The sequence below is a fragment of the Pseudophryne corroboree genome, chromosome 5 (assembly GCF_028390025.1).
Source record: "Pseudophryne corroboree isolate aPseCor3 chromosome 5, aPseCor3.hap2, whole genome shotgun sequence".
NCBI lineage: Eukaryota > Metazoa > Chordata > Amphibia > Anura > Myobatrachidae > Pseudophryne > Pseudophryne corroboree.
Genome location: NC_086448.1, coordinates 700,055,743 through 700,083,635, shown reverse-complemented (window position 1 = coordinate 700,083,635; position 27,893 = coordinate 700,055,743). Strand labels below are relative to the sequence as shown.

Genomic DNA, 27,893 nt, shown 5'->3' with positions numbered 1-27,893 from the left:
AGAGGATTGTGGGCGCCCGTCCCAAGTGCGGACTACTTCTGCAATACTTGTATATAGTTATTGCTTCAATAAGGGTTATGTTATGGTTGCATCGGTCATGTACTGATGCTATGTTGTTTTTTCATACTGTTAACTGGGTAGTTTATCACAAGTTATACGTTGTGATTGGTGTGGCTGGTATGAATCTTGCCCTTGGATTAACGAAAATCCTTTCTTCGCACTGTCCGTATCCTCTGGGCACAGTTTCCCTAACTGAGGTCTGGAGGAGACATAGAGGAAGGAGCCAGTGCACACCCAGAATCCTAAAGTCTTTCTTAAAGTGCCCTATCTCCTGCGGAGCCCGTCTATTCCCCATGGTCCTTACGGAGTCCCCAGCATCCTCTACAGACTACGAGAAATAGATTTACCGGTAAGTAAAATCTTATTTTCATCATTATCCTTGTCTTCAATTCAAGCACTTGATGTGAAGGAATTTTATTCAACCAGCTCGTTTCCATCCCGGAGAGACCGGCTCCCAATTGGAACTCTGTTCAGAGGTCTCAGTTACAGTTGTCACCTCAGGGGCCGCTAAGAACTTTAACCCTTCATGCCACTTCCATCCTGGAGAGTCCGCCTCCCAACCGCAACCCAGCTTGGAATTAACAGTCACAGCCAGAACATTGCTGACACATAATAATAAAGAACTGAGTGTATCTCTCATAGACTTGTGCTCCTTATCTATAGAACAAACAACCTCTGCTCTTCATCCATAGAACATGCTGTTCTTCTACAGAGCGGCCTTGTTTTCTCCCTCTGTAGACCAAGCTACTGTACATGTGCTCCCTCTCTACAGATTAACTAACTGTGCTCTTCTCTCTTAGCTCAAGCTACCTGTGTTCTGCCAAGGGTTTACACCTTTAATTATCCTTTGTCATATCTTCTAATTTACAAAACGCCTGTGCCATCCTATCAAACGTAAGGGGTCCCTGCAAACTCATCTATGATCACATTCCTTGCCTACTGTTATCCAGTGGTGCAAGTATGCGGGTACGCTCGGGTACGGAGTACCCTTAAGAAATTGGCAGCGGGTACGCAGTACCACCGGCCACACACTTTGCACCTGTGACCTCCATTACCACAATTATAATGCGCCACAAAGCAACAAGACCGTGGTGCTTGGCAGCATGACGGCGCCTCCCACTTAGGGTTACTGAGACCGCAATGGTGACATCACATCACGATTCCTCCTCTGGCGGCTGTGGCTGGCGTGAAGAGAGGAGCCTGGTTGTACTTTCCCACAGCCTCCCTTGCTGGGAGCAGCAGTGCAGCTGTTTCCATTCACTCAGCTTGTGTGACGCATCTGCACTGAGTGACTTTTGGGCTACTGGGCATGTCTCTGGCGTCACTGTGTGGGGTCATTAATTTCTAATATAATGTGGACACTACTATATATGTATATTATTATGAGGGCAATACTATATATTTCTATTATACCAAGGGGAACTACTAAAGTATATATTCCTGTTATAATGGAGGCATTATTATATATGGTTATTAAATTGGGGCATTACTATATATATTTCTATTATACTGGGAGCAATACTATATATTTCTCTAGAGTTCAAAGATAAGGGGCTGTGTCGTGTGGCCACGCCGCTAGTGTCATGTAGCCACTCCCACTAGTGGCATGTGACCACACACCCTGACACCGCATGACCACGCCCATTTTTCTGCACTCAGTACCACTAAGAAAATATTTTTACTTGCACCACTGCTGTTATCTGACATTCTTTACTTCACTGTACACATCACACAAACGACAGTCTCAGTACTAATTCTGTAATCTTCTATAACCTAGAGGGGGGGACCTGCACTGCACATCCTATTACTAAAGATATCAAGAGGTGCTATCATGCTGAGGCTTCTAATACTATGCTGGAGGAAGAGAGATGCAGATGCACACTCATAGCACTAAGAACACTGATAGTAAAAATAATTAAAATAAACCCTTACAATTAACATGGAGTATAATTGACGTTCTTAGTACACATTTGCGCAAATATGCGGGCCCATGTACCGCAGCCAGGTGACTTCATCACATGGGTCCCTAACATTCCTAATACTATCACATTCTATAAATTTATTCAGGACTTACCTCTAAATAGGGCCTTATCAATGTGTGATCTGAAGTGCTGGAACCCAGCTAATTAAAACACCTGACGGTGAATGGAAGGAGTGCCAATACCAGAGGAAGGAAGCCTTGTCTTCCAGTGGCCCTCATTCCGAGTTGTTCGCTCGCTAGCTGCTTTTAGCAGCATTGCACACGCTAAGCCGCCGCCCTCTGGGAGTGTATCTTAGCATAGCAGAATTGCGAACGAAAGATTAGCAGGATTGCGAATAGAAATTTCTTAGCAGTTTCTGAGTAGCTCGAGACTTACTCCTACACTGCGATCAGTTCAGTCCGTTTCGTTCCTGGTTTGACGTCACGAACACACCCAGCGTTCGGCCGGACACTCCCCCGTTTCTCCAGCTACTTTCCTGCGTTTTTCCCTGAAACGGCAGCGTTTTTCCGCACACTCCCAGAAAACGGTCAGTTTCCGCCCAGAAACACCCACTTCCTGTCAATCACACTCCGATCAGCAGAACGATGAAAAAACTTTGTTACGCCGTGAGTAAAATACCAAACTTTTTTGCAAATTTACTTGGCGCAGGCGCACTGCGTACATTGAGCATGCGCAGTTTGCGACTAATCGCTCCGTAGCGAAAAAAAATAACGAGCGAACAACTCGGAATGACCCCCAGTGTACAATATATACACAAATATAGTGGAAAGAGAGGGGGACCTGGACTGCACATCCTATTACTAAAGATATCAAGAGGTGTTATCATGCTGAGGCTTCTAATACTATGCTAGAGGAAGAGAGATGCAGATGCACACTCTTAAGGGGGGAACTCACAGAGCGATCGCTGCTTAAAATCTAAGCAATCTGACTAGATTGCTTATATTTTAAGCAGCGATCGCTCCGATTTTAAGCAGCGATCGCTCCGTGTGTACCCCCCACAGCGATAGCGATGCGCTGGTGCTAGATTGCTGGTGCTAGATTGGCCTGCATGCAGGCCAATCTAGCAGGTCGCTCATTTCATCCGCTGGGTGAAATGAGCGCCCCCCCGTCTCCCCCCGCACGCTCAGCACACATCGCGCTGTGCTGAGCGGCGGGAGAGATGTGTGCTGAGCGATTCGCTCAGCACACATCTCTCCCACATAGGCCAGTGAGTACTGGCCTTTAGCACTAAGAACACTGATAGTAAAAATAATTTAAATAAACCCTCACAATTAATATCTTCTATAACCTTCAGGTCAATCCCTGAGCACTTTATTTCTGTGCTCATGTAGTACTGTTTTTACAAATGATGCTTAAAGGGAAAAGTAGCATTAATGCAAATGTGACAAGAACTTTTAATATAAACTTCTGCCTTTTCTATCATAAGTTAATGTAAGTTAATGCAAGGAGGGCTCTCATTCTCTGCTGTCTCATGTTATGTCTTATAGGCCCTCATTCCGAGTTGTTCGCTCGCTAGCTGCTTTTAGCAGCATTGCAAACGCTAGGCCGCCGCCCTCTGGGAGTGTATCTTAGTTTAGCAGAATAGCGAAAGAAAGATTAGCAGAACTGCTACTAAATATTTTCTTGCAGTTTCTGAGTAGCTCCAGACCTACTACTAGATTGCGATCAGCTCAGTCCGTTTAGTTCCTGGTTTGACGTCACAAACACGCCCTACGTTCGGCCAGCCACTCCCGTTTCTCCAGACACTCCCGCGTTTTTCCTTGACACGCCTGCATTTTTTAGCCAACGCCGTGAAAACGCTGAGTTGCCGCCCAGAAACGCCCCTATCCTGTCAATCATTTACCGAACAGCAGCGCGACTGAAAAGCGTCGTACGAACACCAGCAAATCTACTAAGTTTTGTGTTAAATAACTTAGCGCATGCACGCTGCGTACCATGCGCATGCGCAGTTAGCAACAAATCGCAGCATAGCGAAAATCGGCAACTAGCAAACAACTTGGAATGACCCCCATAGTCTTATGTTTGTCTTGTGCACAATGCTATGGAATATGCAGGCTGCTTATAGATAAAATAAATAATGAGAACTGATTTTGGCGTATGTAGGACAGTCTTTGAGGTTACATTACAGCATTGCTTCTGTATGAACATCGTGGGTTTCAGGTGCAGATTTTTAGAACATTAAGGGACATGGATAGACACATATTGGCAGTGGCGTGCGGTGAGGTCAGTGGCTGGTGAGGCACTGCAGCTGGGGAAGCTCAGTTGCTGGTGCGGAAAGGTAGGGGAGTGGGGATATGGTCCCACATGTCTGCTGTAAACACACAATGTCCTCCTAAAGTTGTTATGCCAAATGGTATAGCAAATGCACATCCCACTTATATTTGGGGTAAATCAGTCATTGATGTTAGTAAATAGAAGTGCTGGTATGTAAAATTAAAGTAGAGAGAAGGAATAGCGGAAGACAGGAGAGAGAAGGAATAGTGGAGACGGGAGAGAGGAGGAATAGTGGGAGATGGGAGAGGTAGAGAGGAGGAATACTGGGAGATGGGAGAGGTAAAGAGGAGGAATACTGGGAGATAGGAGAGGTAGAGAGGAAGAATAGTGGGAGATGGGAGAGGTAGAGAGGAGGAATAGTGGGAGATGATAGTGGTAGAGAGGAGGAATAGTGGGAGAGATAGAGAGGAGGAATAGTGGGAGATGGGAGAGGTAGAGAGGAGGAATAGTGGGAGATGATGGTGGTAGAGAGGAGGAATAGCGGGAAATGGGAGAGATAGAGAGGAGGAATACTGGGAGATAGGAGAGATAGAGAGGAAGAATAGTGGGAGATGGGAGAGATAGAGAGGAGGAATAGTGGGAGATGGGAGAGATAGAGAGGAGGAATAGTGGGAGATGGGAGAGATAGAGAGGAGGAATAGTGGGAGATGGGAGAGATAGAGAGGAGGAATAGTGGGAGATGGGAGAGATAGAGAGGAGGAATAGTGGGAGATGGGAGAGATAGAGAGGAGGAATAGTGGGAGATGGGAGAGATAGAGAGGAGGAATAGTGGGAGATGATGGTGGTAGAGAGGAGGAATAGCGGGAAATGGGAGAGATAGAGAGGAGGAATACTGGGAGATGGAGAGAGATAGAGTGAGAGAGAGAGAATAGTGGGAGATGGGAGAGATATGAGAGGAGGAGAATAGTGGGAGATGGGAGAGATAGAGAGGAGGAATAGTGGGAGATGGGAGAGATAGAGAGGAGGAATAGTGGGAGATGGGAGAGATAGAGAGGAGGAATAGTGGGAGATGGGAGAGATAGAGAGGAGGAATAGTGGGAGATGGGAGAGATAGAGAGGAGGAATAGTGGGAGATGGGAGAGATAGAGAGGAGGAATAGTGGGAGAGATGGGAGAGATAGAGAGAGAATAGTGGGAGATGGGAGAGATAGAGAGGAGGAATAGTGGGAGATGGGAGAGATAGAGAGGAGGAATAGTGGGAGATGATGTGGTAGAGAGGAGGAATAGGGGAGAGATAGAGAGGAGGAATAGTGGGAGATGGGAGAGATAGAGAGGAGGAATAGTGGGAGATGGGAGAGATAGAGAGGAGGAATAGTGGGAGATGGGAGAGATAGAGAGGAGGAATAGTGGGAGATGGGAGAGATAGAGAGGAGGAATAGTGGGAGATGGGAGAGATAGAGAGGAGGAATAGTGGGAGATGGGAGAGATAGAGAGGAGGAATAGTGGGAGATGGGAGAGATAGAGAGGAGGAATAGTGGGAGATGGGAGAGATAGAGAGGAGGAATAGTGGGAGATGGGAGAGATAGAGAGGAGGAATAGTGGGAGATGGGAGAGATAGAGAGGAGGAATAGTGGGAGATGGGAGAGATAGAGAGGAGGAATAGTGGAGATGGAGAGATAGAGAGGAGGAATAGTGGGAGATGGGAGAGATAGAGAGGAGGAATAGTGGGAGATGGGAGAGATAGAGAGGAGGAATAGTGGGAGATGGGAGAGATAGAGAGGAGGAATAGTGGGAGATGGGAGAGATAGAGAGGAGGAATAGTGGGAGATGGGAGAGATAGAGAGGAGGAATAGTGGGAGATGAGAGTGGTAGAGAGGAGGAATAGTGGGATGGAGATAGAGAGGAGAATAGTGGGAGATGGGAGAGATAGAGAGGAGGAATAGTGGGAGATGGGAGAGATAGAGAGGAGGAATAGTGGGAGATGGGAGAGATAGAGAGGAGGAATAGTGGGAGATGGGAGAGATAGAGAGGAGGAATAGTGGAGATGGGAGAGATAGAGAGGAGGAATAGTGGGAGATGGGAGAGATAGAGAGGAGGAATAGTGGGAGATGGATGTGGTAGAGAGGAGGAATAGTGGGAGATGGGAGAGATAGAGAGGAGGAATAGTGGGAGATGGGAGAGATAGAGAGGAGGAATAGTGGGAGATGGGAGAGATAGAGAGGAGGAATAGTGGGAGATGGGAGAGATAGAGAGGAGGAATAGTGGGAGATGGGAGAGATAGAGAGGAGGAATAGTGGGAGATGGGAGAGATAGAGAGGAGGAATAGTGGGAGATGGGAGAGATAGAGAGGAAGAATAGTGGGAGATGGGAGAGATAGAGAGGAGAATAGTGGGAGATGGGAGAGATAGAGAGGAGGAATAGTGGGAGATGGGAGAGATAGAGAGGAGGAATAGTGGGAGATGGGAGAGATAGAGAGGAGGAATAGTGGGAGATGGGAGAGATAGAGAGGAGGAATAGTGGGAGATGGGAGAGATAGAGAGGAAGAATAGTGGGAGATGGGAGAGATAGAGAGGAGGAATAGTGGGAGATGGGAGAGATAGAGAGGAGGAATAGTGGGAGATGGGAGAGATAGAGAGGAGGAATAGTGGGAGATGGGAGAGATAGAGAGGAGGAATAGTGGGAGATGGGAGAGATAGAGAGGAGGAATAGTGGGAGATGGGAGAGATAGAGAGGAGGAATAGTGGGAGATGGGAGAGATAGAGAGGAGGAATAGTGGGAGATGGGAGAGATAGAGAGGAGGAATAGTGGGAGATGGGAGAGATAGAGAGGAGGAATAGTGGGAGATGGGAGAGATAGAGAGGAGGAATAGTGGGAGATGGGAGAGATAGAGAGGAGGAATAGTGGGAGATGGGAGAGATAGAGAGGAGGAATAGTGGGAGATGGGAGAGATAGAGAGGAGGAATAGTGGGAGATGGGAGAGATAGAGAGGAGGAATAGTGGGAGATGGGAGAGATAGAGAGGAGGAATAGTGGGAGATGGGAGAGATAGAGAGGAGGAATAGTGGGAGATGGGAGAGATAGAGAGGAGGAATAGTGGGAGATGGGAGAGATAGAGAGGAGGAATAGTGGGAGATGGGAGAGATAGAGAGGAGGAATAGTGGGAGATGGGAGAGATAGAGAGGAGGAATAGTGGGAGATGGGAGAGATAGAGAGGAGGAATAGTGGGAGATGGGAGAGATAGAGAGGAGGAATAGTGGGAGATGGGAGAGATAGAGAGGAGGAATAGTGGGAGATGGGAGAGATAGAGAGGAGGAATAGTGGGAGATGGGAGAGATAGAGAGGAGGAATAGTGGGAGATGGGAGAGATAGAGAGGAGGAATAGTGGGAGATGGGAGAGATAGAGAGGAGGAATAGTGGGAGATGGGAGAGATAGAGAGGAGGAATAGTGGGAGATGGGAGAGATAGAGAGGAGGAATAGTGGGAGATGGGAGAGATAGAGAGGAGGAATAGTGGGAGATGGGAGAGATAGAGAGGAGGAATAGTGGGAGATGGGAGAGATAGAGAGGAGGAATAGTGGGAGATGGGAGAGATAGAGAGGAGGAATAGTGGGAGATGGGAGAGATAGAGAGGAGGAATAGTATGGGAGAGATAGAGAGGAGGAATAGTGGGAGATGGGAGAGATAGAGAGGAGGAATAGTGGGAGATGGGAGAGATAGAGAGGAGGAATAGTGGGAGATGGGAGAGATAGAGAGGAGGAATAGTGGGAGATGGGAGAGATAGAGAGGAGGAATAGTGGGAGATGGGAGAGATAGAGAGGAGGAATAGTGGGAGATGGGAGAGATAGAGAGGAGGAATAGTGGGAGATGGGAGAGATAGAGAGGAGGAATAGTGGGAGATGGGAGAGATAGAGAGGAGGAATAGTGGGAGATGGGAGAGATAGAGAGGAGGAATAGTGGGAGATGGGAGAGATAGAGAGGAGGAATAGTGGGAGATGGGAGAGATAGAGAGGAGGAATAGTGGGAGATGGGAGAGATAGAGAGGAGGAATAGTGGGAGATGGGAGAGATAGAGAGGAGGAATAGTGGGAGATGGGAGAGATAGAGAGGAGGAATAGTGGGAGATGGGAGAGATAGAGAGGAGGAATAGTGGGAGATGGGAGAGATAGAGAGGAGGAATAGTGGGAGATGGGAGAGATAGAGAGGAGGAATAGTGGGAGATGGGAGAGATAGAGAGGAGGAATAGTGGGAGATGGGAGAGATAGAGAGGAGGAATAGTGGGAGATGGGAGAGATAGAGAGGAGGAATAGTGGGAGATGGGAGAGATAGAGAGGAGGAATAGTGGGAGATGGGAGAGATAGAGAGGAGGAATAGTGGGAGATGGGAGAGATAGAGAGGAGGAATAGTGGGAGATGGGAGAGATAGAGAGGAGGAATAGTGGGAGATGGGAGAGATAGAGAGGAGGAATAGTGGGAGATGGGAGAGATAGAGAGGAGGAATAGTGGGAGATGGGAGAGATAGAGAGGAGGAATAGTGGGAGATGGGAGAGATAGAGAGGAGGAATAGTGGGAAGAATGGGAGAGATAGAGAGGAGGAATAGTGGGAGATGGGAGAGATAGAGAGGAGGAATAGTGGGAGATGGGAGAGATAGAGAGGAGGAATAGTGGGAGATGGGAGAGATAGAGAGGAGGAATAGTGGGAGATGGGAGAGATAGAGAGGAGGAATAGTGGGAGATGGGAGAGATAGAGAGGAGGAATAGTGGGAGATGGGAGAGATAGAGAGGAGGAATAGTGGGAGATGGGAGAGATAGAGAGGAGGAATAGTGGGAGATGGGAGAGATAGAGAGGAGGAATAGTGGGAGATGGGAGAGATAGAGAGGAGGAATAGTGGGAGATGGGAGAGATAGAGAGGAGGAATAGTGGGAGATGGGAGAGATAGAGAGGAGGAATAGTGGGAGATGGGAGAGATAGAGAGGAGGAATAGTGGGAGATGGGAGAGATAGAGAGGAGGAATAGTGGGAGATGGGAGAGATAGAGAGGAGGAATAGTGGGAGATGGGAGAGATAGAGAGGAGGAATAGTGGGAGATGGGAGAGATAGAGAGGAGGAATAGTGGGAGATGGGAGAGATAGAGAGGAGGAATAGTGGGAGATGGGAGAGATAGAGAGGAGGAATAGTGGGAGATGGGAGAGATAGAGAGGAGGAATAGTGGGAGATGATAGTGGTAGAGAGGAGGAATAGTGGGAGAGCTAGAGAGGAGGAATAGTGGGAGATGGAGAGGTAGAGAGGAGGAATAGTGGGAGATGATGGTGGTAGAGAGGAGGAATAGCGGGAGAGATAGAGGGGAGGAATAGTGGGAGATGGGAGAGATAGAGAGGAGGAATAGTGGGAGATGGGAGAGATAGAGAGGAGGAATAGTGGGAGATGGGAGAGATAGAGAGGAGGAATAGTGGGAGATGGGAGAGATAGAGAGGAGGAATAGTGGGAGATGGGAGAGATAGAGAGGAGGAATAGTGGGAGATGATAGTGGTAGAGAGGAGGAATAGTGGGAGAGCTAGAGAGGAGGAATAGTGGGAGATGGAGAGGTAGAGAGGAGGAATAGTGGGAGATGATGGTGGTAGAGAGGAGGAATAGCGGGAGAGATAGAGGGGAGGAATAGTGGGAGATGGGAGAGGTAGAGAGGAGTAATAGTGGGAGATAGGAGAGGTAGAGAGGAGGAATAGTGGGAGATGATGGTGGTAGAGAGGAGGAATAGTGGGAGAGATAGAGAGGAGGAATACTGGGAGATAGGAGAGATAGAGAGGAAGAATAGTGGGAGATGGGAGAGGTAGAGAGGAGGAATAGTGGGAGATGATAGTGGTAGAGAGGAGGAATAGTGGGAGAGATAGAGAGGAGGAATAGTGGGAGATGGGAGAGGTAGAGAGGAGGAATAGTGGGAGATGATAGTGGTAGAGAGGAGGAATAGTGGGAGAGATAGAGAGGAGGAATAGTGGGAGATGGGAGAGGTAGAGAGGAGGAATAGTGGGAGATGGGAGAGGTAGAGAGGAGGAATACTGGGAGATGGGAAAGGTAGAGAGGAGGAATACTGGGAGATGGGAGAGGTAGAGAGGATAAATACTGGGAGATGGGAAAGGTAGAGAGGAGGAATAGCGGGAGACAGGAGAGAGGAGGAATAGTGGAGACAGGAGAGAGGAGGAATACTGGGAGATGGGAGAGGTAGAGAGGAGGAATAGTGGGAGATGGGAGAGGTAGAGAGGAGGAATAGTGGGAGATGGGAGAGGTAGAGAGGAGGAATAGTGGGAGATGGTAGTGGTAGAGAGGAGGAATAGTGGGAGATGGTAGTGGTAGAGGAGGAATAGTGGGAGAGATAGAGAGGAGGAATAGTGGGAGATGGGAGAGGTAGAGAGGAGGAATAGTGGGAGATGGAAGAGGTAGAGAGGAGGACTAGTGGGAGAGGTAGAGAGGAGGAATAGTGGGAGATGGGAGAGGTATAGAGGAGGAATAGTGGGAGATGGGAGAAGTAGAGAGGAGGAATAGTGGGAGATGGTAGAGAGGAGAAATAGCGGGAGATGGGAGAGGTAGAGAGGAGGAATAGTGGGAGATGGGAGAGGTAGAGAGGAGGAATAGCGGGAGACAGGAGAGAGGAGGAATAGTGGAGACGGGAGAGAGGAGGAATAGTGGGAGATGGGAGAGGTAGAGAGGAGAAATAGCGGGAGATGGGAGAGGTAGAGAGGAGGAATAGTGGGAGATGGTAGTGGTAGAGAGGAGGAATAGTGGGAGAGGTAGAGAGGAGGAATAGTGGGAGATGGTAGTGGTAGAGGAGGAATAGTGGGAGAGATAGAGAGGAGGAATAGTGGGAGATGGGAGAGGTAGAGAGGAGGAATAGTGGGAGATGGAAGAGGTAGAGAGGAGGACTAGTGGGAGAGGTAGAGAGGAGGAATAGTGGGAGATGGGAGAGGTATAGAGGAGGAATAGTGGGAGATGGGAGAAGTAGAGAGGAGGAATAGTGGGAGATGGGAGAGGTAGAGAGGAGAAATAGCGGGAGATGGGAGAGGTAGAGAGGAGGAATAGTGGGAGATGGGAGAGGTAGAGAGGAGGAATAGCGGGAGACAGGAGAGAGGAGGAATAGTGGAGACGGGAGAGAGGAGGAATAGTGGGAGATGGGAGAGGTAGAGAGGAGGAATAGTGGGAGATGGGAGAGGTAGAGAGGAGAAATAGCGGGAGATGGGAGAGGTAGAGAGGAGGAAAAGTGGGAGATGGGAGAAGTAGAGAGGAGGAATAGTGGGAGATGGGAGAGGTAGAGAGGAGACAGGAGAGAGGAGGAATAGTGGAGACGGGAGAGAGGAGGAATACTGGGAGATGGGAGAGGTAGAGAGAAAGAATAGTGGGAGATGGGAGAGGTAGAGAGGAGGAATACTGGGAGATGGGAGAGGTAGAGAGGAGGAATAGTGGGAGATGGGAGAGATAGAGAGGAGGAATAGTGGGAGATGGGAGAGATAGAGAGGAGGAATAGTGGGAGATGGGAGAGGTAGAGAGGAGGAATAGTGGGAGAGGTAGAGAAGAGGAATAGTGGGAGACGGGAGAGCAGGAGAAGGCAGCACCAGGAGAGCTGTAATGTCACTCACAACTCCTCAGCTCCTCAACCCAGTGTGTTACCAAATATGTTGCTGTGCAAAGTGACGTCATGACACAGCCAAATTGTACAAAACCCGCACCCACAGAGCGCATCGCCAGGAGGTGTATCTGCTGCTTAACTGGACCAGACTGCCAGATGACCAGTGTGGCCCTGCTGGTAGACATAGGTGATAGGGCAATGGGCACAGGGCAATTATGCCCACTCTGCAGAACACTGTGTGGGTATACAGGACTGGCCCTGCAGCAGCAGCTGGGATGGGGGCTGCAGGATACATGGATTGCCGGCACTCTCAGACACCACCACTGCTGCCTCTCCATCTATGGGCTGCTGATGCTCCGTGACAAATTGCTAAGGGTGGGCTGCCTGATCACCGAGTCGACACTGTAAGGTACATGCACCCTGGAGGACCCTGTGGCACCCAGGCCGCTGTTGCAGATGGTGTCCTCAGTGCGGGTGATCAGGCTCTCAGGCTCCCTGGAGTTGTGGTCTAGTTTAATTACACGGAAGTGGGAAGCGCGGAGATAAACATGGCAGGCATGATTTGCGGGGTACATGGGGCAGTGGGACAAGGGAGGGTGGCCTCTGTGAAGCCATGTGCCATCTTGAAGTGCCAGGGTGCCAGGCCAGCTGCAGCACCCCATCACAGCCGCTGTCATTGTAACAGGCATGGGAGGGCAAAGTGTGCACACACAGTTACAACTTACACAAACATACTGTAGAGGGCCAAAAGCTAGTGCCTTACCTGTCAGTGCCCCCTGTTGTGATGTGGAGGATCATGCCCTCAGCCACCATCTTAATTCTGCCGAAGCTGCAGTCAGCCAGCAGCCTGGGCTGGGCTAGAAGAGTATGGAGCAGAGCCCCCAGGCATGGGAGTAGAGTACCGAGCACATTGATCCCTACACGTCCTGCTTTAAATCCGGCACTGGTGCTGCGGCCGGAGTCTGGTGCTAAGTGCCGGACGCCCACCTACCCGCTGTCTCTGATCCCCAGCCGCCTGCTGCAGACTGGGGGAACTGGGAACTCAGAGCCAGGGAGGCTGAGAGGCTGCTGCTGCTTCTGTGCTCTGGGTCACTGGGGGAGTACAGCACAGACACCCCGGCACCCAGTGAGGTCCTCTTCTGTCACCGCAGCTCAGGTATGGCAGTTGCATGTGAGAGGAGAAGGAATCGCGGCCGTTCCTCCCCCTCAGGTCGGACTGCACTTGGCAGCAGCTGTGCGTTACTGGGGGACGGGCAGGCGCATAATAAAATAATGTAAATAATAATTATTAGTGCTCCCGCTGCCCCCGGAATCGGCCAATCACATGAGATCAGTGACAGGGGCGTGCTTGCATGATAAGGGCTGTCAGCACGCCCCTGTCAAAGCGGCACTTCTTGAGGTGCCGCTTACAGGTTTTTTTCTCAATGGGTTATGACTGTCCGATGCTTGGCCCCGCCCCCCGCTTCCAGACCTTCATCACTGACAGCGGGAGGCACCACGAGCGGTGCCTCCAAAACACACTGACACTGTTTTTTAGTTGGTAAAAAATTATTAACATAATACAAAGGCTAAAGCAGATACTTGTGGCACAGAATATGTGTCATAAGTATCTTCTTTGTATTATTTGAATCATTGATGACAAGGGAGGCACTGCCTCCCCTGACTGCACGTCCCTGCATATTGGACATACTGTAGTATGTGTGATAAATAATATAGCCAAATGTACGCTAAAATAGCCAAGGGGACAGCACAGTGCTGCCACAGCAAGACCTGTCTCTACCTTATGGCGTTCCTGCTCCCCTTCTCCTCATCTGTGATGACATGGCATAATGTGCGCGGGAACAGCCTGGAACTGCACTAGATGTGTATAAATCTGTATACACACGTGTGCAGATTGCTTTGTGGTTGAGCGCATTACAAAAACCGCTATTTTACCCTATGTAAACTTGCATCAGGCACTAAGTGACTGCGCGTAAGTGATTGTACCACTTTAAATTTATCATGATTCATAATTATATTCATACAATGATGTTCTTTAATCAGCTCTATTTACTAACAACATTCTTTTGATGCTAATTCATGTAAGCATTTTAAATATGAAATTATTCTGTTTCACATACACATGAAAGAGTAATTCATTTATTCACAGTTCTTCTAGGCAAGGGCCTGTAACATATCGGCAGCATTGTTCCTAGACTACTCTAAATAATTGTTATTGTTTATAAACATACACAAGCCCCCCTCCCCCCCATAGTATACATAAAGCCATACAGGTTCAGTACATTGTGACTATGTACAGGAAGACCGGTACCTCTCCCAGAGCAGACCTGAATTCCCGCTTATGGTGTGAGACTGTACAAGTGCACACAAGGGGCCTGATTCTGCCAGTCTATGCAAATGGCATACAGACTCCTTCCTTAGTGCACATTCATGCAGCTGAATGTGCAAGGAGTGAGACGCCCATGTTTAATGTGTGCTGTAATACTGATTGGTGGGTCCTTAGTACACCTAGGGAACGGCCCATTTCTGCACTTCAGAGCCGGCCATAGGCATAGGCAAACTAGGCAATTGCCTAGGGCATTTGATATGCCTAGGGGCATCAGCAGCTTCTGCTGATTAAAATGATATGCGGCATGCCTATATTCTGTGTGTAGCATCATGTCATATGCAGAAACAGCAGTCTCACACAGTATATATGCATGTTGCATATCATTTTAATCAGCAGAAGCTGATTGTGCATCCTAGCGACATAGCAATGCAAATAAGATGCATTTTCATTAAAACAAATGTGCCCGACTTTAGCATTGAGGCAAGATTTATGAGGACACATCTGTATTCAAGCAGAGACAGAGGTCACAGTGTTAGTTTGAGTGTTGTGTGCATGTGAGTAGGTTGGTTGTGCTGTAGTGTTCGGAATATGTGTAAGGAGCATTATGTGTGTCATGTAAAAATGCATTAATAATGTGCAACATATGTGTAAGGGGCACTATGTGTGTCATTATGTGTATAAGGGCATTAATAATGTGCGGCATATGTGTAACAGGGTACTACTGTATGTGTGTCATTATGCGTATAGGGGCACTAATAATGTGCAGCAAGTGTGTAGAGGGCACTATGTGTGTCATTATGTGTATAAGGGCATTAATAATGTGCGGCATATGTGTAAGGGACATTACGTGTAAAAGGACATTAATAAAGGTTGTCATAATGTGTAAGGTGCATTATGTTTATAAGGACATTAAAAATGTGTCTCATATGTGTAAGGGGCATTACTGTGTCGCATTATGTGTATAAGGTGCTCTACTATGTGGCGTTGCGTATAGAAAGGGCACTACTGTGTCATCGAATGTGAATAAAGAGCAATAGGGTGTGGTGTAATGTGAATAAGGAGCAATTCAGTGTGATGTAATGTGAATAAGGGGCTCTACTGTGAGGAGTAACGTTTATAAGGTAAAGTGATACTACTGTGGGATGTAATATGAATTATGGACACTATCGCATGATCAAATGTGAATAAAGTTGCAGTACTGAGTGGTGTAATTGGAATTGGGGTTACTATTGTGTGGCCATGCCCCTTGCCAGCAAAAACACACCCCTTTTTGGGCTGTGCGCCAAATGGGCAAACTGTTCCTATTTAAAATATAGGGGGTACAAACCCCAAAATAAGGACTGCTATGGATGAGGGGTGATGGTGCTGGGAAAGAGGTGCAAGGTCAGAGGCGGAACCAGCGGATTTTGGCTAGGGGGCACCAGCCAAAATCTTGCCTAGGGCATCATATTGGCTAGGGCCGGCTCTGCTGCACTTAATAGTCACTGGCTAGGAACGCCCATCACTAACCGCCACCTTTCTGATACCATCTGAATTGATTGTAATTGATTGTAACAACACCTTTGTGTGTACACTCTATAGCACATGCACCTTAGGGCATTTCAGACATTTTTACGCATGCGCAGTTGCAAATAATCACTAAACTACATGCAGGGCACAGTGAGGGGGCGAGGTGGGTACTCTTTACAATCAACCCCCGTTGCAGGGCACTGCGCATGGTGACCTGGGTCAGTTGCTCAGGCAACACTGCTGAGGGGTACAAGTATCCCCCTCTGCAGCTCGCAGCGCCCCCTTTGAAGGCACATAGTATTTTTTTTTTTTTGGGGGGGGGGGGGGTCGTGGTCACGCCTCACAAATATTTGCCCATGCCTCCCTTTTTACCGGACCCTGGCTACACGAACATCAGCACTGCGTACAGTACAGATTGTGTGTGACTCACATTCAGACCCAAGCTATGAGCTCACAAGCACTCAGCTCACATTTCTCATTATTTTGCTTTCTCTTACACTGTGTTTATGTTTATGGCTTGCATTTTCTTAAACCCCCTACACACTGGGCGATGTAATCAACCAAGGATATATCGTCCAACGATACTATCGATGGTCGATTTTGCCTACACACTGAACGATATTGATGGTAAGTTTGGACGATATGAGAGTACTTTACATCTATATCGTCCAAATTGACTTTCATGTTTAAACGACAATAGATCAACGATGACCAATCGCGGGGCCGCGCATCGTTCATCGTTGATACATACACACTGAGCGATATGAACGATTTATCGTTCATTACTGAATGAGATCGTTCATATCGCCCTACACATCGCCCAGTGTGTAGGGCCCTTTACACTGTGTTTATGGCTTGCATTCTCTTACACTGTTTTTATTGCTTGCATTTTCACAGCAATCATGTACGTCATGGGAGCCCTGGGTCCAGCCGCAGGATATTTGTTAGGAGGAGTTCTTATTGGATTTTATGTTGATCCCCGAACCATTGTCAACATTGAGCAGAGTGACCCCCGTTTTATCGGCAACTGGTAAGTTCACATATGTTTAAACTCCAAACCGTAGCAGCAGTGATGAGAATGTATAGTTTGCTTTACTAGTATTCTGGTTACTATAACTACACTAGTAGCTAAGCAGCAGGAGCACATACAGTGACACATACAGTGAGTAGAATTATTTTTAGATTATTTCTCATTAGTAAATGCAGTGTATTTGTATCACTAGTATTCCTACAAGCAAGGCCTTCTGGTCAGATACCAGCTAGTGAAATTATAAGTCTCATAATGACACCAACATGATAGTTGTTAGTGTCAACTGAGAATATCCACAATACTTACAGTAATCAGTTTTGCTATATTACATATGTATAACAGTCAGTCCATTACCCCAGGCACAAGATGACACAGGGTCCGATTCAGATGTGGATGCAAATCATGTGCTGCTGCAATTAATCATGGATTAATCGCAGCCGCACATGAAAATATGCAAATGTGAGCTTGTGTACTTCCGTGCGACGGACTCAGCATACCCTATAACGCCAATTTTGCGTATCTGAGCAATGCTCAACTCATATTTACCTACTCTGACGATTTTTGGGGGCAGGGAATTGCAGTGCACTGTGGAGGGGCGGGGCTAAATGGTGTCAAATCACATAATGTAATCCCGCCCCTACCGGTGGACCCACGAATCGCAACATTTTGGGGATGGGGCCTAGTAATATGCAGCAGGCCTTGCCATCCTCCAACCCCCCCCCCCCCCCCCCCCCCACCTTTGCACATCTAGGTTCGTGTATGCCCTGTGATGGCTTCCTAGAGTTTTTGCGCATGTGCAGTAGCAAGTAATCGCCCAGCTGCGCAAACATCAGTACTGCATGCACCTGTGAATCAGGCACTCAGACTCTACTGGGTAAATTTACTAAGATGGGAGTTTTTTTAGAACTGGTGATGTTGCCTGTAGCAACCAATCAGAATCTACATTTATCTAGTTGCTTCTAGAAGATAATAGATATAATCTGATTGGTTGCTATGGGCAACATCACCAGTTCTAAAAAAAACCTCCCACCTTACTAAATTTACCCCTAACTCTTAGACACCTTGAAGTCCCACCCTACATTCATCACCATACACACCAGACTATTACAGTTTATTGCTCACAATTGTCCATTTATAATGTATCCTTCAGTTATACAGCAGGTAAGCAACCCACAATTGTCCAGCATGTAATACAGCCCCCAATATACAGCATTGCGTAAGTTTCCATCCTCCCCATCCTATCTGCTGCCTTTTAGAGCGGGATGTAATAAAGTCTGAGTTCAGCGACCGCGCAGGATGCCGGCTGAACTCGGACGTTTTTTTAAGGGGGCAATCATTTACAAGGCTAAACCAGGCTTTGTAAATGATTGTCCCTTTAAAAAATCGTCCGAGTTCAGCCAGCATCCCGCACGGCCGCTGAACTTGGACTTCACTACTACTAATAATGCATGTATTTAATGCTATGGTTACTTCTGGCTACTACCTTGGCTTTTACTGATGGAGAAGCAGCCCTAATAAGCAATCAGTGAGGTGACTGGTTGCTTATTAGTACTACAATTACTATTACTGCAGTGGTGGGTGGTCCTGTTCCTGTAACAAGGCAGCAGCACAAGAGATTGGGGATATTTGGGTGAGTTTATAGAAGGGCCCGCACAGTTATATGAGGGGGAGCCCAGGGTCTTTTGGGGTACTCTGCCTAGTCAGCAATACACATTCTGCAACCCCTGCTGCTCTGCCACTGCTCACAGTTAATATCATGCTGCAGTTGAGCATCGTTATATAAATAGTGACGAACTACTGGCAAGTGCGCTATTGAATAGCTGTAGCTGAGAATAACAATCAGCTACTTAATACCATCTCCTCTGGAACCTGTCATCTTATATTTGTGTATTGTCAGTATCTCTTCAGGCAAGTAGAAAAAGGCTTTATTATCTCTTCCCCTTGCAGTGAGTCAGCGGCAAGCATCATTGGCAGGAACCTAGAATTTTAAGGTTACATTAACGATTTAAACGAAGTCATCAAATTTAATTTCTAGTCAAACTTATTTTCACAGCAAGCCATACAATGTTGAAGCTCTAAAGCATTTTATATTTAACATAACATACACATCCTCTAGGATTTTTTAAGGACTTAATAAATATGCACAGCACGATTGGCAAAGTGGTTAGCATTACTGCCTCACAGTCATGAGTTGAAATCCTGACCAGGGCACTATTTGTGTGTATTTTATATGTTCTACTCGTGTTTATGTGTGTTTCCTCTGGGTGCTCCAGATCAACACTCCAAAAACATACTACTGTAGTAGTTTATTTGGCTTCTGACAGATAATGAACCCTAGGGTACATGCTAATGTGCTAGGGGATATAGTTTGTGAGCATTGATTAAAACAATGGCAATAACAGGTAGAATATAGTAATCCTATTCAGTGGTGGCTGCAGCACTGACCATATAGTGGATCGGGGAACCACTTAGCACATATAAACATACATGTTCTGATGTATGTAATGTATGTGCTGGCTGGTTCCCCCAGGGATCGATAGTGCTGTGTGCATCAGGCACCGTTGCTGCACCCAGGACTCAACTTAAGGCATCACAGTGCTTCTAAGCCCGCACCTGGGCTCCCATTGGCTAGTTTCACAGGAATTTGGGGCGCTGCAGCCACTGCTAATCCTATTCACCCCTTTTCATTCTGCAATGTGACCGCTGCCATAATGTTGCATTGAGATGTTAAGCATTGAGGCCGATTGGCTTTTCCCATTTTTTGTTTAATTATGCTATTCATGTGTTAGTAGCCTTTATGTAGCTTGTAATCCTGTCTGTGTCTGCTATGTTATATGTTTGGCCAGTGCTTGTATTTTGCAGCTCTGTGCTTATGTTGCTCTCTTCCTCTCTCACTCTAACAAGCTTTGTTCTGCTCTGTGTCTTGCTTGCAGGTGGAGTGGGTTTCTGCTCTGCGCTCTGGCGATGCTACTTGTCATTTTTCCAATGTTTACTTTCCCAAAAAAGCTACCCCCTCGACAGAAGAAGAAAAAGAAGAAAAAAAAGAGTAACTCGTATGACGTCTCCAGTGACGACGATGTGATAAAGGAGAAATCCAGCAACAAAGTAACAGTAGATAATGGTGTCGGCCCATCCATAGGGTTCGGGAAGAATTTTAGAGGTAAATAATATGTTCTGCTGACAAATAGCAAATGGGCATGGGTACGTCTACTAAGCATTTATAAATTAGACGTAAAGCACAGTATTATGGTGGGCTGCTCGTTTACAGCTGCACTACCACGTCGCTGCAGCCCTGGGACCTGTTACTGGTCCTCCCGCTCACACGCAGTATACCTGTAATACTTTACTGAACGATACGCCACTAAGCTATTTCATTTCTATGTTGTTTTCCTATCTTGGAATATTTAAGGCTGGAACCTTGTTAGCGGTTAGATGTACAGTCGACCAGGAATATAGGACATACAGATGTTTCCACATACATCTAGCCTCCCTGCACATTAAACAGCCCTTCTAGTCATGCCATGCCGTAGCGTGACTTGGTGGCGCAGAAAATCTTTTTCTGCGACCTTTTCCATTAAAATGCATCTTATTCGCAAAACCATGTGAACAAGACGCATGAGCAGATTTAATGCTGATTAAAATGATATATGGCATGCCTATATTCTGTGTGCGACCGCGACTGTATCTGCATACGAAATGCAGATACTAGGAAAACACTGTAATGTAGCATTTCGTATGCAGATACAGGCATGGTCGCACACAGAATATAGGCATGCCACATATTTTTATCAGCAGACGCCCAACGCTAATGGAGTGGCACGAGTCCTGTCATCTCACTCACGCTAGGCATCTCCTACTTCGTGGCGTAATGAGGCAAGATGTATGAGGACACATCTGTATGCTGGATTGTTATCTGCTATGTAGAAACCATTATCCGGGAAGCTTAGTAATCCATAATGGAAGAGAAAAGTAAATGATGTAATGCATTCAGACTTGATAACCAAAGATTTCTCCTACAGGTACTAAAGAGGAACTCTGATAAATGATCTAAAGAGGAGTTTGATACCAAAGGCAGTGTGGAGAAAACTGGAATCATTTTTACATGTGATTTAGGAATACTATAGCCCTCTAAATCATGGAAAGAACCTTATCTAGGAGACCCCAAATGCCAAGCGTTTGGGATAATAGATCCCAAACATGTATATATAGCACTAACAGCTCTATAACATTTAAAGATAGACATGTTAATGGTCACATCTGTAGTGGAATATCATTAGTGGCTCCCCACTACCTTTTTATTTAATTAGGATAGCAGGCTTTAGAATTTTATCCACCCTCTTACTGTGTGTATACTCTGAGAGGTTGAGTGTTCTTGCCTATTCTTACATTGTATCAGTGAAGGTGTGCAAGAGGAGTGGTATTCAGTATGCCGGCTGTTGGGATCCCGGCGCTCAGTATACCGGCGCCAGAATCCCGACACCCGGCATACCGACATCTATTCTTCCTCTTGGGGGTCCACGACCCCCCTGGAAGGAGAATAGTCACTGTGCCCGCAGCGTTGCGAGCGCAGCGTGCCCGCAAGGGGCTCATTTGCGCTCGCCCAGCTGCCGGTATGCCGACGGTCGGGATCCCGGCGCCGGTATGCTGGCCGCCGGCATACCATACTACACCCGTGCAAGAGTGCGATTGTGCAACTGCTATTACATTAACAAATGCTTACGTATCAAATGGTGCTGACTGCCACAAAAAGGAAAGTTCAGCTGGGTACACATCTGAATGATGGTGAGACGCATCAATGTGATGCAACGATATATTGCATCGCCTTATAACAAGAACCATTGTACGACAACGCGATATATCGTTACATGCGCACGTCGTCCCATCTGATGTGCAGCACATCAGATGGGACAGTGTGACCACCCAATTCATTGTTTGAGGATACACACAGTACGATGGTTGTTTTGTGATCCGTTGTAGGTCCCAACATCTTCCAATATATTGTATAATATGTACCCAGCTTTAGACTCTAATGGGCATTTACTAGTAGTCATATTTTTATTTATTTTATGTAATGGGGCTGGTGGAAAACCAGACACCTGTTGGGTCATGTAGGATTTTTGTAGTGGATATGGGTTCTTTCATGCAGGATTCTTGGGGCACTATATCCAGTGCCCATACTGTGTAGCTATGTACAAGCTGTTAGATGGAGCAGTTGGGCAGGAATATTGGAAATATGACTTCATTGATAAAATTTCTTAGCATGCTCCCTATAGATAGTCAGTGAATCTGCAGACAGATTTGGATTGGGTACAAAAATCCCGGCAGTCACAACCCCCGAGAGTGAGGATGCTGACAGCGGCATCCTGATAGTCAAAAACCAGACAGATCCCTGTAAATATTTTAACCCTACCCCTGTTACTAACCCACCACTTCTGAAACATAACCTCCCCTCCCGCAGCCTAATCCTAAACCTTCACAGACATATCGGGTATACAAACCGCCAGTGCACTAAAGATATATCGCCCATTCAATGGAACATGCAATATATATATTAGTGGGTACCCAGCTTAAGGAACTGATTGGTTGCTTCCCCCCTTTATCTCTTTCCAAGCTTTGATAAGATAGGGAGATAGAGAGTTATTTGGGTACGTTTTGAAATCTATAGTTTATTTGCGGTGCACCAAAATGCAGGACATGACGTAGCACAGGACAACAGTACAGGACAACGATGGACACTTCATGGGTTATACATCCCTAGTAGGAAATCCATTACATGCTGTTCATTTCAAGGACCCAGCATATATTGTTTTCTTTTTTCCATTTATTGTTTTTAAAATTCATCTCTTGTCATTTTTAGACCTTCCAAGAGCAGCAATCAGAATTTTAAGCAACATGACATTCCTTTTTGTGAGTTTGTCATACACAGCTGAGAGTGCCATTGTCACCGCTTTTATTACCTTCATTCCCAAGTTCATCGAGTCACAGTTTGGCATCCCAGCTTCCAGTGCCAGCATCTACACTGGTAAGAGCACCATGCTAATAGTAGATCTGAGTTACTGCAGGTATAGGGCATTTTTATTATAATGATTTTTTGAGGCAGACTCCACTAAAATGCTGTAAAGGACAGTACATGTAAAAGGTAAGTAAAAATATGATTGTATTTGAAGGTAATATGTGAAAGTTGTACTAAATATCAACATGAATATGCTTATAAAGCTGCAGCTAAGAATGTTTCCCGACACACTAGGTTATTAGGTGACCTCCTTTGATCAAGAAAATTTTCTGCTCTATTTATTTTTCTTTTCTTTTTTGATAGTGTGATAAGTATAGAAAATGTAAGTAAAAGAATCTGCCAGTGAAGCTTCCAAGAAACTTGCTTGCTTGTTTTAATCAGTGATATAGTTAGTGGGATAGTTGTAGGGCTAGGTTTATTAAGGTGTCCTTTAAATTATTGTACATAACCATTAGTGTATAGCAGGCTGCATAGCCATTGGCTGCTATAGTCAGTGTTAAGATTCAAAATGTTTAGATTATAAGTGTTATTAGGATTTGATGACGAAAACTGACTTATGCTGGACTTAAACTGGACAAAAACTGAAGGAGAGCCATCTAACACCTAATGCTTCTACAGATAGACTGCTTTGAAACTACAAATGTGAATTCTGTTCCCATAACTGAAACCTGCAGATTGTATAATTTGGCCATTCAATACTGAACTTCTTCTTTGGACACTGCAAGAACTTACCATTTCACTAGCACATATTTGTTCTAACTTGCGGATTTTCACAAATATCTGAATTTTATATCTGTACCAATGTCATTTTGTATTTATACCCTTAAAAGTCCTGTCTGAATTACCTTTTTTTAAAAAATTTGCGCCCATAAAATTTCCACTTTTATTACACCAAATAATCAACCACTGTTTTTATGCATAAGCATTTACCATTGTAATTTCATCTGCATTTCTGAATATCTTCTGTACTATATCTTTCATACAGCAACCACTCCTACTTCTAGTTTCCCTCATTCTAGTTCACAACATGACCATGGACCTAATTCAGATCTGATCGCAGCAGCAAATTTGTTAGCTAACGGGCAAAACCATGTGCACTGCAGGAGGGGGGGCAGATATAAGATGTCCAGAGAGAGAGAGAGTTAGATTTCGGTAGGTTATTTTGTTTCTGTGCAGGGTAAACACTGGCTGCTTTATTTTTATACTCTCTCTGCACATGTTATATCTGCAGTGCCCATGGTTTTTCCCAACTGCTAACAAATTTGCTGCTGCGATCAGATCTGAATTAGGCCCCATGTTTTCTTCAGCTCCATCCATCTACCTATTCCTTTATTATGCCCCCTATTACCTCCACTATTCTCACCCCCTAATCTTCTCCACTTCATTTCTCCCCCTCTTTCTCCTCCTCGGTCTACCTTCAACCCATCTGCTACCCGCCCTCTCCTCTCCCGTTACACCACTTTCTCTAACGTCCTAGTGGATGCTGGGGACTCCGAAAGGACCATGGGGAATAGCGGCTCCGCAGGAGACTGGGCACAAAAGTAAAAAGCTTTAGGACTACCTGGTGTGCACTGGCTCCTCCCCCTATGACCCTCCTCCAAGCCTCAGTTAGATTTTTGTGCCCGAATGAGACGGGTGCAGGCTAAGGGGCTTTCCTGAGCTGCTTAGTGGAAATGTTTAAAGTAGGTTTTTGTTTTTCAGTGAGACCTGCTGGCAACAGGCTCACTGCATCGAGGGACTAAGGGGAGAGAAGCGAACTCACCTGCGTGCAGAGTGGATTGGGCTTCTTAGGCTACTGGACATTAGCTCCAGAGGGACGATCACAGGCCCAGCCATGGATGGGTCCCGGAGCCGCGCCGCCGGCCCCCTTACAGAGCCAGAAGACTGAAGAGGTCCGGAAAATCGGCGGCAGAAGACGTCCTGTCTTCTATAAGGTAGCGCACAGCACCGCAGCTGTGCGCCATTGCTCTCATGCACACTTCACACTCCGGTCACTGAGGGTGCAGGGCGCTGGGGGGGGGCGCCCTGAGACGCAATAAAACACCTTTTTGTTGGCAAAAAATACATCACATATAGCTCCTGGGCTATATGGATGCATTTAACCCCTGCCAAATTTCCATAGAAAAGCGGGAGAAAGGCCGCCGTGAAGGGGGCGGAGCCTATCTCCTCAGCACACTGGCGCCATTTTTCCTCACAGCTCCGTTGGAGGAAGGCTCCCTGACTCTCCCCTGCAGTCCTGCACTACAGGAACAGGGTAAAACAAAGAGAGGGGGGCACTAAATTGGCATAGAAATATATACAGCAGCTATATTAGGGAAAAACACTTATATAAGGTTATCCCTGTATATATATAGCGCTCTGGTGTGTGCTGGCAAACTCTCCCTCTGTCTCCCCAAAGGGCTAGTGGGGTCCTGTCCTCTATCAGAGCATTCCCTGTGTGTGTGCTGTGTGTCGGTACGTTGTGTCGACATGTATGAGGAGGAAAATGGTGTGGAGGCGGAGCAATTGCCTGTGTTAGTGATGTCACCCCCTAGGGAGTCGACACCTGACTGGATGGTCTTATGGAAAGATTTACGTGATAGTGTCAGCACTTTACAAAAGACTGTTGACGACATGAGACAGCCGGCAAATCAGTTAATACCTGTACAGGCGTCTCAAACACCGTCAGGGGCTATAAAGCGCCCGTTACCTCAGGTCGATACAGACACAGACACGGACACTGACTCCAGTGTCGACGGTGAGGAAACAAACGTATTTTCCAGTAGGGCCACACGTTACATGATCACGGCAATGAAGGAGGTTTTGAACATTTCTGATACTACAAATACCACAAAAAAGGGTATTATGTGGGGTGTGAAAAAAACTACCCGTAGTTTTTCCCGAATCAGATGAATTGAATGAGGTGTGTGATGAAGCGTGGGTTTCCCCCGATAAGAAACTGCTAATTTCTAAAAAATTATTGGCATTATACCCTTTCCCGCCAGAGGTTAGGGCGCGTTGGGAAACACCCCCTAGAGTGGATAAGGCGCTCACACGCTTATCAAAACAAGTGGCGTTACCGTCTCCTGATACGGCCGCCCTAAAGGAACCAGCTGATAGAAAGCTGGAAAATATCCTTAAGAGTATATACACACATACTGGTATTATACTACGACCAGCAATCGCCTCAGCCTGGATGTGCAGTGCTGGGGTGGCTTGGTCGGATTCCCTGACTGAAAATATTGATACCCTGGACAGGGACAATATATTATTGACTATAGAGCATTTAAAGGATGCATTCCTATATATGCGAGATGCACAGAGAGACATTTGCACTCTGGCATCAAGAGTAAGTGCGATGTCCATTTCTGCCAGAAGAGGATTATGGACGCGACAGTGGTCAGGGGATGCGGATTCCAAACGGCATATGGAAGTATTGCCGTATAAAGGGGAGGAGTTATTTGGGGGCGGTCTATCGGACCTGGTGGCCACGGCAACGGCTGGAAAATCCACCTTTTTACCCCAAGTCACCTCGCAGCAGAAAAAGATACCGTCTTTTCAGGCTCAGTCCTTTCGTCCCCATAAGGGCAAGCGGGCAAAAGGCCACTCATATCTGCCCCGGGGCAGAGGAAGGGAAAAAAAAGACTGCAACAGACAGCATCTTCCCACGAACAGAAGCCCTCCCCCGCTTCTGCCAAGTCCTCAGCATGACGCTGGGGCCTTAAAAGCGGACTCAGGCACGGTGGGGGCTTGTCTCAAGATTTTCAGCGCGCAGTGGGCTCACTCGCAAGTGGACCCCTGGATCCTGCAGGTAGTATCTCAGGGGTACAAATTGGAATTCGAGACGTCTCCCCCTCGCCGGTTCCTGAAGTCTGCTTTACCAACGTCTACCCCCGACAGGGAGGCGGTATTGGAAGCCATTCACAAGCTGTATTCCCAGCAAGTGATAATCAAGGTACCCCTCCTACAACAGGGAAAGGGGTATTACTCCACGCTGTTTGTGGTACCGAAGCCGGACGGCTCGGTGAGACCCATTTTAAATCTGAAAGCCTTGAACACTTACATAAAAAGGTTCAAGTTCAAGATGGAGTCACTCAGAGCAGTGATAGCGAACCTGGAAGAAGGGGACTACATGGTGTCTCTGGACATCAAGGATGCTTACCTCCATGTCCCAATTTGCCCTTCTCACCAAGGGTACCTCAGGTTTGTGGTACAGAACTGTCACTATCCGTTTCAGACGCTGCCGTTTGGATTGTCCACGGCACCCCGGGTCTTTACCAAGGTAATGGCCAAAATGATGATTCTTCTTCGAAGAAAAGGCGTCTTAATTATCCCTTACTTGGACGATCTCCTGATAAGGGCAAGGTCCAGAGAACAGTTAGAGGTCGGAGTAGCACTATCTCAAATAGTACTACGACAGCACGGATGGATTCTAAATATTCCAAAATCGCAGCTGATTCCGACGACACGTCTGCTGTTCCTAGGGATGATTCTGGACACAGTACAGAAAAAGGTGTTTCTCCCGGAAGAGAAAGCCAAGGAGTTATCCGACCTAGTCAGGAAGCTCCTAAGACCAGGCCTGGTGTCAGTGCATCAGTGCACAAGGGTCCTGGGAAAGATGGTGGCTTCTTACGAAGCGATTCCATTCGGCAGATTCCACGCAAGAACTTTTCAGTTGGATCTGCTAGACAAATGGTCCGGATCGCATCTTCAAATGCATCAGCGGATAACCCTGTCTCCAAGGACAAGGGTGTCTCTCCTGTGGTGGTTACAGAGTGCTCATCTCCTAGAGGGCCGCAGATTCGGCATTCAGGATTGGGTCCTGGTGACCACGGATGCCAGCCTGAGAGGCTGGGGAGCAGTCACACAGGGAAAAAATTTCCAGGGCTTGTGGTCAAGCATGGAAACGTCACTTCACATAAATATCCTGGAACTAAGGGCCATTTACAATGCCCTAAGTCAGGCAAGGCCTCTGCTTCAGGGTCAGCCAGTATTGATCCAGTCGGACAACATCACGGCAGTCGCCCACGTAAACAGACAGGGCGGCACAAGAAGCAGGAGGGCAATGACGGAAGTGGCAAGGATTCTTCGCTGGGCGGAAAATCATGTGATAGCACTGTCAGCAGTGTTCATTCCGGGAGTGGACAACTGGGAAGCAGACTTCCTCAGC

The 27,893-nt window shown here is 46.9% G+C and overlaps 1 protein-coding gene across 2 annotated transcripts in view; it reads left to right on the top strand.

Annotated features, from left to right (window-relative positions):
- Positions 1-27,893, top strand: part of SLCO5A1 (solute carrier organic anion transporter family member 5A1) — a 251,060-nt gene that overhangs the window by 116,364 nt on the left and 106,803 nt on the right. For both annotated transcript variants that reach the window (XM_063923884.1, XM_063923885.1), the window contains exons 3-5: positions 16,599-16,731; positions 19,665-19,891; positions 22,589-22,753. In XM_063923884.1, coding sequence (XP_063779954.1) covers positions 16,599-16,731; positions 19,665-19,891; positions 22,589-22,753 — 525 coding nt within the window. The remainder of the gene's footprint in view (positions 1-16,598; positions 16,732-19,664; positions 19,892-22,588; positions 22,754-27,893) is intronic.